The sequence below is a fragment of the Corvus moneduloides genome, chromosome 2 (genome assembly GCF_009650955.1).
Source record: "Corvus moneduloides isolate bCorMon1 chromosome 2, bCorMon1.pri, whole genome shotgun sequence".
NCBI classification, from domain to species: Eukaryota; Metazoa; Chordata; class Aves; order Passeriformes; family Corvidae; genus Corvus; species Corvus moneduloides.
In genome coordinates, this window is record NC_045477.1 from 47,558,205 (window position 1) to 47,571,287 (window position 13,083).

At 40.4% G+C, this 13,083-nt stretch overlaps 1 protein-coding gene across 5 annotated transcripts in view; it reads right to left on the reverse strand.

Moving 5' to 3' along the window:
- Nucleotides 1-13,083, reverse strand: part of ATP8A2 (ATPase phospholipid transporting 8A2) — a 320,810-nt gene that overhangs the window by 148,810 nt on the left and 158,917 nt on the right. For all 5 annotated transcript variants that reach the window (XM_032099453.1, XM_032099455.1, XM_032099456.1 and 2 more), the window contains one exon: nt 1,032-1,215. In XM_032099453.1, coding sequence (XP_031955344.1) covers nt 1,032-1,215 — 184 coding nt within the window. The remainder of the gene's footprint in view (nt 1-1,031; nt 1,216-13,083) is intronic.

Here is a 13,083-nt window from a genome sequence, read left to right on the forward strand (position 1 = left end):
AAAGGTCTCAGTTACTCAAACCTGAAGCAAGAGTGTGCTTCATCAGAGCTCAGAACAGAGCAGCAATACAAGACTGCCACTTTGCTTCTCAGCAGTGCTAACACAATGAACAGTTATCTGTGCATACAGCAGCATTATCCCTGCTACTGGAAGCTATCAAAAGATGGTAATATTTCATGTCACTTGGTAGAACATATCTGCCTACACCCTGCCAGAAGGGAATATCAGCTGATGCTCTGGTCACTGAAAAGACAGGGGATTGCCTCTGCTTCATGTCAGCTCGATCAGGTTTTGCCCTGCATCAGTCTCACATACATAGAGCACCTCAGGTATAAATCGTATTCAGAGGGTATTCAGCAACTATAGCATCTTTTTCCTTCCTTATTTTTCTTTCCAAGTTTTGATTCTAAATTGTGGTTTCTTCAGGAAAAAAAAACAAACAAAAAAGGCTTTTAACTCCTCTTTTTAGCTGAAGTAATCAGTTCTGAATTTGATGAACTAGCTTAGGACTCACCCAAGTAACATTCAAAATAACATGTAACATGAAAATGCTGGCCAGCTCTCTAGAACTGTGATCAATTCTTGGATGTAATACAGGGATGAAGGGGAATTAAATAGAGGAGACACCTCAAATTAAGAGCTGCCAAACAGCCAAATTCCCACACACCTGGTTATAATACCTACTCACAGTAAGAGAAGAGTTTGCACCAAGATAGATAAGTTACTTAAAAGCATATTAACACATGCACCACAGAAAGTGCTTCCCCCTGATTACTGAAGAACCAAGATACTGTACAGTTGTCAGGAGGAAACTAAAACTTTCAAGAGAGATGGAGCTTTGCCCTGACGAATACAAAATCATAACAACAGATCCCCAAAATATATCCAGTATGTTCTAGACAGCTGCCTGGAAAAAGAAACAATCAGAGATGCTTCTAGGTCGAAGGTCAGAAGAAGCCATAGAGCACTACATGGCTGCACAGTGCGGTTCTCACAGGATGATATGGAAGTTGTTCATTCTTGCATCTGACCTGTGCAATGGCATAATCCGAGCAATTGGTTGCCTGCATGCCCTCATTGCCACTGATCCCCACTCCAACGTGAGCTGTCTGGATCATTCCTACGTCATTGGCACCATCCCCAATGGCAAGTGTTATGGCATTGACGTGTTTCTTGACCATGTCTACTATTTCAGACTTCTGTAGAGGAGATACTCTGAAAAGGAGAGAAAAAGGTGTCAGTTTCTCACATGCTGAGCTATGTGCCTTTCCCAAAAGAACAGCTGTAACCTACATTTAGAAGTAATCAAAGGACAGTTGCTGGGAAGTTCCTTTATTCAGCAACTAAGCTTCAGAACCCATGCCAAACTATTTCAGAAGAAAGAAGTGGCTTTAAAAATAGTTTTGCATTTACCTACTTGCTGATAGTTGATGCAAAAGAGACCAAATCTATATGAAAGGTTTCAAAGCTTTGTTTTCCTTACCCAGCTCTCCTAACTGGCATAACACCGGTGGTGTTCTATTGGGAACACTGAAGTGAATTTCCTCTTCAACTATGACAGTTTACAGATTAACAGCGCAGACTTCCCTGCCTCCTGTCATCACCATCCAGGAGGAGAGAGACCACTAACACATTCAGAGACATTTCAATGGTTTGCAAAAGATACTGCAGGATTACTTTATTATTAAACCAGTTCTGTTTAACATCTTTATCAATGATCTCAATGATGGGATTGAGTACACCCTAAGTCAGTGTGCAGATGACACCAAGTTGGGTGATCAGCTGGAGGGCAGGAAGGCCCCGCAGAGGGATCTGGACAGGCTGCATCAATGGGGCAACGGCAGTTGTATGAGGTTCAACAAGGCCCAGTGCTGGATCCTGCATTTGGATCACAACAACCCCTGGCAGCGCTACAGGCTGAGAAGCCACGTGGCAGAGAAGGACCTGGTGGTCCTGGGCAACAGCAGCTGAATATGAGCCAGCGTGTGCCCAGGTGGCCAAGAAAGCCAATGGCATCCCGGCCTGGACCAGCAGTAGTGTGGCCAGCAGGACTGGGGCAGTGATTGTTCCCCCTCCATGCAGCACTGATGAGATCACACCTTGAGTTCAGTTTTGCATCCCTCAGTTCAGGAAAAACAATTGAGGTGCTGGAGCATGTCCAGAGAAGGGCAACGGAGCTGGGGAAGGGTCTGGAGCACAAGTCTTATGAGGAGTAGCTGGGGGAGCTCTGATTGTTCAGCCTGGAGAAAAGAGGCTCGGGGCAGGGGTACACACCTTATCACCCTCTACAACCACCATAAAGGTACCAAAGGTACCAAAGTGGGGGTGTCTTGCCTCAGGTAAAAGACAAGAACAAGAGGAAATGGCTTAAAACTGTGCTAGGGGAGATTTAGATTGCATATCAGGAAAAAAATTAAGGGAAAAGGTTGACCAGTATTGAAACAGGCTGCCCAGGGAAGTGGCAGAGTCACCACTGCTGGAGGTATTTATAAGTCATGTAGATGTGGCACTGAAGGACACAGTTTAGCAGTGGACTTGTCAGTGTTAGAATTATCTTGAAGGACTTTTCCAACCTTAATGACCGTATTCCCTCCTCCAGCTGACCTCTCCATTTGCCAGGCCATCATTCCAATCTCAGAATATGCAGGTCAGATCAGAAAGCACAAGACCGCTTCCGGATCTCACATACGTCTTGTGTGCTGGTGCAACTCTGACCTCAGTGATGATGTTACTCAATGCCAAGTCAAAAACAAAAGACTGACCCTGTGACATTTGAATACCCTTATCAGATTTATTGGCACCTACTTTAACCTGATCATTCTCTCATTTTATATCGGTTTCAAGTAAATAAAAATTCATGGAATTCAGAGTTGAACTAGTCTAAACCAGGCAAAAGTGGAAAAATACTCAGGACCAGGTTTCTAAATTGGATAAGACACCCAAAATGCCCTTTTGTCATGGAAAAGGTGGATCAGGTTACCAAATCATATGAGGTTACCAAATCATATGAGGTATTCTGGAAATACCTACATGTAGTTTAAATGTTTCTATTCTAACCCCATCTGTACAAACAACCCTAATTCCTTTCCCCATCAGTTTTAGTTAAAGTTCCAAATTATTTTGTATTTCCTTAAATAAAGCTTTAGACAAAACTTCTCCACATCTCAAGTCAGCCACATACCATTCAAAAAAAAAAGAATGTAACTGATATCTAAAGGCTTTACTGTTAAAATAGAGGGAGAACAGGGAGCTTGGGGAATAGAGGAGACAGAGGGTTTTTTACCTCTTTTTATTTTTTTTACCATTTTTTTTCAGAGTTTACATCCTGTAAGAGCAACTTACATAGCCCTTTAATACATCGATCTGGATCACTGCTGATCAAAAAAAAGCAGAGTTACCTCGTTCAGCATTATGCTTTATGTCCTTAGTTTTGTTTAGTAAATACCTAAATAGGTGTTTTATTAGTAAATCACTCTTAAAATAACTTGATGAGTAATTTGAGGAAAAAGAAATTTGCTAGGTTCAAACTTCACATGTGAACTAAACAACCTGAAAAACCTAGCAGCTGTCCTGTTCCTAAAAGCCAAATACAGGAAAAAGTTGACTAAACCATAAAATTTACTTAATACCATTGGGTAGATCTATTAAGCCACTCCACTACCTGGCAGTGAAAACACCAATTGGCACAGTAGAGGCCCAGTTAAATTACCACAACAAAACCTCAACACGCTTACCACCCCATGGAGCACAAAGGGTGTTTGTATTTAATTATAAATCAGCTCTGAGTATCATCTACACCAAATTTTAACTTTTCTCTCACACATGCACACACGCTCCTCCTTCTCCCCCAGTACTCACCTAATAAAATACTAAAGCATGGAGCAAGGAGTCAAAGGGACTTCAAGTCATAAAACGGAAACTCCAGAGGGACTTGGAGCCAGTTGTGGAGAGTTTGGATTGATAAGAGCACAGACCCCCATTACCAGCCCCAGGGGTACCTCCAGTACACAGGACCACATACTTTTGGCAGTCCCTTCATGCAATTACTTCTTCACAGCAAGGTACTGCACATATCTGCTAACAGCCTTTTCAGACATACACTTCTCTTGGAATTTCACCTTATGCTCATTTATTTTTCAGTTACACAGCAATAGAAATAGCTAAGAAGCTCCCTGTTTTCAAATATGCTTAAAAGAGCAGGGGAAGGAAAAAAGACAAAATGTGAACAGCATCTCTGACTCTCTAGTTTAAACTAGCACCTTGTCTACAGACACTTCAGACATGACCAGAATGTGGCAGAGATGCTCAAGCTTGTTCTAGGGCAGTTCAGCTGGGACACGTCAAGCCAGCTAATACAGCCTGTGTTCACTTCTGTGCCTATAGCGTAGGTGTGGTTTCAGATTTTAAGTCAACTTTGCTACTAATAACCCATTATTTGGCAAGTCAGTGGAATGCCTCTATAAAAAGGCATTTACCAGCTACATAATATACACAGAGTATGCTTGTACTGTCTTGACCAAATGAAGTTAATTATATCCACAGTTATGTAGCACCCAGTTAGTGTTTAACCTCCCTATATGCTTAGTAAGGCTAAACTAACTACCAGAAACACTACTTTTAAACATCACAAATACTTACGGACTTGGTTTAAGAAGATGAAATCTAAGACAAGATGTCAGCACAAAGTGCTACTTGATTATAGCTGTTTCTCCTAAATGGCAGCTCTATAACAAGCACCCTCTTTGACACCTCACCAATGAGTACAGCCCACAACTCCAGAGAACATATTTTGCTGCACACATTACATTAGCTAAAAAAGCTGAAAATTGAGATGATTACTGATTTCCTGAGGGGTTTTACATCCCTCCTCCTCCAACTCACTGACTCAGCCTCCAAACCTCTTCTGCTCCTTGTAATCTGTTTGGTACCAACACATTGCATTAGGTGACATTAATCCCCTTAGCCAGATGATCAGAGCTGTGGTACAATTCTGCACATTTGCTAAGCTGTCTACATGAAGAACTGAAGATTATAGCACAGGATACTATTAACCTGCAGCTCCCCCAGGTATAACCAAGTTCTCAAAGATACGGACAAACGCATGAGTTCAAAGTAAAAAGCACAAGGAAAGAAATAACTACTTTGAAAAAAAAATTCTGCAATGACAGGCAACTATGGATACGTATCATTTGATGGAAGATCCCTGGCTTTCACTGCAGAGCTCACTGCAACAGTATCAGTATGAGGATGTAAGCCTTGCCTGGCTAAACACCCAAATAAGAATTAAGATATGAATAAAGCATCAGCTGCATCAAAATCTTCTGCTTATTCTTATATTCATTCCCAGGTCAGATTGCAGTGCTTCTTATAAAGGTTCTTTGAGTGCAACTCAAAGAGTTCATTAAAACATATTCACTTATACAGAAATTATTCTTATTGTCTCTGCTCAAAAATGTCTTTGACAACAGATTGATTCTCTCCTTTACACATACTTGAGGAAAAAAAGAAGTCAGGTTTCAAGTACCACAACTGTAGTGATAGCTACAGATCTGATAAGACCAAGTCTTCAGATTCTTGCTCAAACTCCTTCCCTGACAATCTGAATTTAGCCTACACAGGCTACAGAGAGCCTGAGGTCAAGACTGCACCTTTATAAAGTGCCTATCATTCCGCATCTGACTGTGCAATATAAAGTGTCCATGGATGATGGCAGGGCTACACAAAGTGTCAGTCATACAGCAGAGCTGCTCCTTGCCCACCTCTGGGACTTCCTTCTGGTTGCCTTGCTCTCAAGAAAGTAAAAGCTAATAGGGAAAATAGAAGGTTCTTGTCAGTCTCAAACCTTAGTCTTTATCAGCACCTTAAACATATTAATACAGAAAGGTTTTCATCCTGAAGAAGATGACTGATGCCTTCATATCACACTGCTTACTCTGTAATGGGATGGGAAGAAGCAAGAGAGGGCACAAAGAACTACTCCCTCGTGAAGAAGCTGGGAGAGAAATGGAGCCCAGAGCCAGGGATTCTCAAAAAGATCTAATTATCCTTTGATTATTTAAATTCATAAGGAAACAGTGGAAGGAAGCAGGAGGTGAGTAGTTTTCAGGTAACAACATACTATATTGTTACTATCAGTAAATAAGGTCCCTCTTGAACTCAGAGGAAGCTTAAGAAAAAAACAGCAAAGGGCACAGCACAGAGCAGATGGTTTTCAAAGAGGATGTCAGTGGCTTCCCACTGATTTCTGCTGATCAGGTCCCAATGGCTTTACACATTTAGTTTACATTTTCTTCTTCAGCCTGAATACACTTTTTCAAGCAAAATTCTTACTCGATATGTTTTGTATGTTCAGAAAAGTTATACTTGTATGATCTTGTCTTACGTCCAAGGAGCAGGGAGCTGGACTTACGGGTCCCTTCAAACTTGAGATATTCTACAATTCCACTCAGCATTTCACCGGGAGGTTTGTTCTGGGGTATTTTTTTAAGAGAACTTAAGCAAGATGAAAGATCTTTCAGTTCAAATTTTTCCATCAGGAGCACTTTAGGGGACAACCAGAGCAATTAACAAATTCTGTCATAATTTAGTTTAGAATTTTAGAAATTTAGAAAAGTTTCACCAAAAAAACAAACCAAAAACCAACAAAACCCCCCTGAAAACTACAAAAAAAACACCAAACCAACAGTGAAGTGGTGATATTTTAAAGCAAGTATAAAACATTTTATTTAGAAACTCATTTTGGTACCAAATTTTTTAAAACCTTAAAAGTAGATGCAAAACATGAAAAGATTAATTTTAACCAAGAAAAGCAATGCAATAGAACTTTAACTTAAGGTTTTAATGTACTTCAACTGATTTAAAACAATCAGTTCCATTACTGCACACTTTCTGCAATCTACAAGGCTATCCCTCTTATTCCCAGAGTCCATCTAATATATCAAGATGGATCAAATATGATAGGAAGGACACAATTAGCACAAGCTGTGACTGTGTCACACCAGTCAGCTACACTCCATGAGATATTGTCAGTAGGAAGTGATAAACAGTTTCCTTAATTCTGTCCTATGCATACCTGATTTATTGCAGTTACAGATGCATGACAGCAACTGATGGCAACTGCAAACAATAATTCTCACACAAGGCCCTTAAACTACAGCTGCATCACTGCAGATGCTTCAAAATATACAGACATAAGCCCTGATGGGAAATAAAAATGCAGTATTTCAGAAAATAATCAGCTTTATTTATTGCATTCTAGTCTAAAGGACAAAATAAAGACAGGGTTCTGCTATAGAACTAGCCAATGAGACTATCAACTGTTTATAAAAAGAGACATGATCAATAAAAATAAAGTAAGTAAACCTTATTGGAGTCCTTTTATTTATAAGTTATATATAGAGAAAAAGATTAGGTGATTTTTAAGAGATCGGTTTATATGCAGACCATCTTACAAGGCCACGAAGAGAAGCAGTCCCCCCACAAGCTCCTCCATACCCGAGCAAGGCACAGTTTGACACATAGTCTCAGCAGTCTCCTCTGTTCTGTCCAAGTGTGATGTGTTTTCTGGGGATTTTTTTTTTTTTTTGCGGGTCCCTTCCACAAAAACAAGGAGACTAGAGCATTTCTGTTGACATTTGCACACTTTCCAGACCCCCCATTCGATACAAAATACTCTGAAGACACTCTTACCCATGCTTTTAAATTTTTAATGCTCATTTGTGAAAAGAGGAAGGCAAGGAAGGAAGCTGTTTCAAGTATTACCTTTTTCTGCTTCCATGCCATAACAGGCATAAACACAAAGACATTAATGTCTTTAACATGAAACATGAAATTGATATCCTACTTCCTTGAAATGCCTTGTTAATGCAACACAAAAGGCCCTTAAGAGTTTACCTTTACTGCAGTGAACATGATTTTACCCTGTTCTATCATAAAATACACTAGTACTTCAAAAAGCTCGGTGACCTCATCTGCAGAAAAGGCAGATGAGAATTAGCCCAGAGAGCTGAGAGCTATGAATAATATTGTCATAAGTGTAGGCATTGGTTCCCAGAAAAATTAGCAAGATAAATTAACACACCACTAGAAGTAATGCTCAGAAAGCAAGGAACTAAATATAATGACATTGTATTTAGCAGTCCTTAATTACGCAGTGATTTCTCCTGACACACACCAGCCTGCAGATTTCAAGCATGTGTCATCCAAACAAGGGTTAGGTCTGAACTGCACTCATGATGACCTGAGATATCTTGGATAATCTTACAATGATACAGTAATCCACAGAAGAAAAGTGAACAGAAGCACAGATCATGTTGACTCCAAATGTGCCTTACATTGAATGCTTTACATTCAGTAATTTCTCTGAACTTCCTTCCCTTGCTGACAACTTTCAAAGGACTGGGTCTGGTGCAGTACTTATATTTTTGGAGACAGTACTGAAGGAACTGATGGGATAATTTAATGTTCAGAAAAAGCACCAAAGGAATTCATCCATCTACATATACGTGTCTTCAATGGAGACATCTCTATCTGCACTAATGGAGACTGCTCTATCTGCACGCCACTCTCCTTTTATAGTCAGAGAGAAACAGGCATTTCTAGGGCGCAATTCATCTGGCTTTAGACATGTATTTTAAGGTTGTAGTCCATCTCCTCTTAAAACTGCTGCTTTCTCTCAACCAAGGTAGAGAGAGCTGAAGGTAAGTGGCTCACACGAAAAAGTAAAATTTCACAGGATGAAACCCTTCTTTTACATTACTGCAGTGCTAAATAACTTTAAATTCATCAAGTGCACAAGCTTTTCCTCTCCTGTTTTTGGTAAGGTAGAATGCCTGCTTCCTCCTGACAGGGGCACCTGATGCTAAACTGACATACCTTCCCTTCTTCCAAAATCCTCACTTCTTGACTGTGCTTCCAGCTCTGGCTATTACTTTTCTATAGCCCCATCTCTTTTGAACAGACAACCAGAAGTCTTACCAACCTCTACTGGCTTCTGTAAGAACAACCTCAGCTTCATCATCTTTTGTCATTTCATCTGCAGTCTCATTTTTCCCTACTTAATTTTTTTCCTGAGCAGACAGTCCTTCAAACTGCTTCACTCATCCAAATTGATCAGACTGGTCTCAGGTCTACTTTTTAGTTTTAAAGACTTTTACATCCTATTTCACCTATCATCAGGAGTCTCATTTCATCTTACTATAAGCACGAAAAAAGTCTTCCTTCAGTTTTTCAGTCTCACTGGTGTGCCAGCCACACACTTTCTGAGCAACATATTTTACCTCTACATTTCAGGTTATCCAGAACAGGGTATTTTTGATGCTTAGCAGGGCCCTAAGTCAAAACACATGCATACACTCCTACATACATGCTCACAGGACATGGGGCAGTTTTTAAATTTAATGGTTACCAAAGCAGTTCCTTCTGCATCACTTTAGATAGATTAGATATGCCTTCTTAATATACAGCTCTCTATGTAGTTATAAAGGCCCTGAATTATACAGTCTTCTGAACAGGAAGAACATAAATACATTTAGTGTCTTTTTACCACAAAAACAACGATGTTTTTTGCTAATTGTATGGAGGGTTTTTTTAATATATGTATCACTAGAGGATTTCTCACTTGCATTTCATATTTCAATAACTCATTTGCCTTTCGCAGTTGCCACTGAAATGATCTTCAGAGGACAAGGGCTAGGAAATTACCTCTTTATAAGCTGGATTCAAGGTACTAAGCAGTGTAACAAACACAATGTTACAGGGAACACAGGGTTAAGTTTCAAGTCAGCATCTTCTTCCTCTTTGATATCCCTCCCTGCATGTTTCTGTCTTGATTGCCCTTCCCCCAATCTGCTTTATGGGGCAAAGATTAAATAGGGAAAATCTAGTTTGGAATACAAATTATTTGGAAAGTGATGAGTTGGTATAAACACAGTGTTGAATGAGAGACTATTTTGCATTTTTAACTGTAATGGTCACTAGCGGCAACTATATGTTTTTTAAATGAAACTAGTGTATCAAATTAATTTTGAGCTTCCCTCACCCCAAGCTGATTAAGGCACATTCATTTCCATGCTAATCAGCCTGAGCAGTTCTCATGCAACACAGAAACTGGTCTTTTTCTAATGACAGAGCAAAGAAATTTCAGTCTGCAAAACATACAGATTAGTGCCTTTATAACCTTGAGGACATGCACAAACGGCCAGCACCCATGCGCTTCACACAGCAGAGCTGTTTACCAAATTTTGCAACACATGGTGAAATTGAGTGATGACTGACACTACATCAATTAATAAGCACAACAGCCCATTTAGCGAGGCTCTGCCCCATGGTGAAACCAACAGATCAGTTGGAAGAGCCAGGGCGAGCACCCACCTCTAGAAGCAGAACGGCAATACTATGAGAGCATCAGTCACACCACACAGGCAGCAATCATGGAATCACAGAATCATTAAAGTTGGAAGAGAAATCCAAGATCATCATGTCCAGCCATTAGCCCAGCACTGCCAAGTCCACCACTAAACCATGTCCCTAAGCACCACATCTACATATCTTATAAATACCTCCAGGGACAGTAACTCAACCACTTCCCTGGGCAGCCTGTTCCAAAGCCTGACCACACTTTCAGTGAAAGTTTTTCTCCTAATATCCAATCTAAACCTCCCCTGTGCAACTTGAGGCCACTTTCTCTTGTCCTGTCACTTGTTAACTGAGAGAAGAGATAGAGCTGTACCACCTTTCAGGAGCCTGACAGTTGCTCTGCTCCTCCTCCTCCTCTAACTACAGCTCAGAAATACAAAATAAAGCAGCTTTGGACACCATTACTGTTGTAAACTACTGCTGCTTTCAGGATCATATACCTAAGAAGCAAACTACAAACACTGACATGGAAGGAAGATGAAGGGATATGTAGCTAGTAGATTTGAGAGAGTTTGCTATTTCAGCAGCACTGCAAGCACTGACAGATTTTTTTCATCATTCTGAATTCTAGTAACTCTGCATGATTTATTTTTCTCCCTCTCTATGAAATGTTTCCCAGAATTTAATAGAACAACACATATAAATGATCAACTTGCAACTGCATGTTACAGTTCAAAAGCCTAGCATCTCTGAATTACATGCTCCTGGAACAGATAGACACAGTCTGGAGCAGAGTATTTTACCCAGTAATTATCATCATCACAGGGCTGCAATCATGTAGAGGACTCACTATCCGAAATGAAAGTGCCCCATCCATAAAAATGTGAGACTTTCAATTTCAAAACTATCAGTATACCTGAAAAATCACGGGCATCATGTATCAGGGAAGAAGGGTGAAGTCCCAAATTTTCCATTACACCACCACCAAAATGCAAGGTATTTCCTACCATTCCCTTAAATTTGTCTCTCTTGAACAAAATGTCTGCAGCAAAGCCCTTAAATCATGAGATTTTTTAAAAAAATAACTGAGCTTCTGTTTTCCACAATCTCTCCACAGCTAGGAAAGTTGAGCACCAGGGTGTTTCCACTAAGATTAAAAAAAAACAAATACTTTTATATAGGAAAGCCATTGACAACTGAAAGTATGACTGGGATTGCCTCACTCTTGGTCAACAATTAAATCAGTGCTCTGTCCAAAGCCAGGTTAGGTATTAACGTGCAGCAGAACATTCACAACATTCTCACTACTCCCAAACACAAGCTGCAAGAAAGGATCTTGACATTAACCTCTAGCCCCAGACTCAATACAAGCAGAGTTCCAGAATATTACTCTTTTATTTTTCTCCTTCCCCTCCTCACTCTTTTCTTAGCACAGTCAGTTACTCACTAAGCCCATGGTTAAATCACAGCATTAAAATACAGATCCAGGGTAAGGGGGTGCTTTTGTAGTCTTCAGCCACCACCTATACTCTAAGTTAATATGACCAAATTTACATCAAGAAGATACAGTAATAACATCTCTGCACATGGCCAGCCATTAACAGAGCCACATTCTAGGGCAATCTGTAATCCTCAAACACATGGTTCAATACATAACACGTATCTTGTTTAAGACACAGAAGTGCCCTGTGGTTAGTGAAAACAACACTGGTAAGTAGCAGCTGCCTCTGTAAGAGCAAAATAGAAGAAGAGATGGCAGAGTGAACACAAGGCATATTGGTCTCCTGCACCCGTGGTTGCCAAGCACCTTCCAAGGATGAGGACTCTGTTGCAGAGGAGAGCACGTGAAACCGAAGCTGCGCATCACAGGCTGTCACACGAGGCATGAGCACACCCCTTGCTGCCATAGTGTGGGCAACTGCTGGGCAAGAGGAGGCCAACCTGGTCCACTCTCACCTCTGCCACACTGCCTGAGCATGCTGTCCCCAGAAGCTTGTGCAGGCATTTTGGTGCAGTCAGGGAGTACTTCCACAGTACACAATGAACACACACCCTCCCGTGTCAATACTTGCTCCTTAGACCTCTTATTAACAGCATACATATACACAGCCTGAAACATTCAACACACAAGGAAAAGCCTCACAAAACTCAATTCCCTCTTTTTTTCCCAAACTTGTGTTGACTTCAGAATTATGTCCCTTGAAAGCTCCAAGCTGGCCACCTTGGTCTTACCAAAAGGGATCATCAAGAGTTTTGACAAAAAACGCATCACAGAAATTGCAGCTTTGATTTCCTGAACGTGACTTAACTCTCAGAACTGCTTTTCTTTTCCACATATTTCTTTTCTCATCCATATTCCTAATCACAGGATCACCCATACCAGTACAGACAGAGCTTAACAAAAGACTGGGCTGCATGGAGTACAGACAGTCAAAAAAAGTGAAAGTATTTTGCTTAATATAACAAACTAGGCCAAAAATTTTGTCTCCTGAGTTAGGCTAAGAATATAGAACTAGAAGCCAGGTCTTCAGCATGTCAGACACCTTCATCTTTACAAAAAGAACACAAAATGCTACAGTTCCTGTTTGGTAACATACATGTCCATGTTTCACAGGACATGCTTAATTAGTACTAAGTTTCCAAGAGGAATCATGCCTTCCACCACTCCTTTTACTTAAGGGAATAAAGATAGACATAGGAATAATTATACATAAGGAGCTTTGAAGC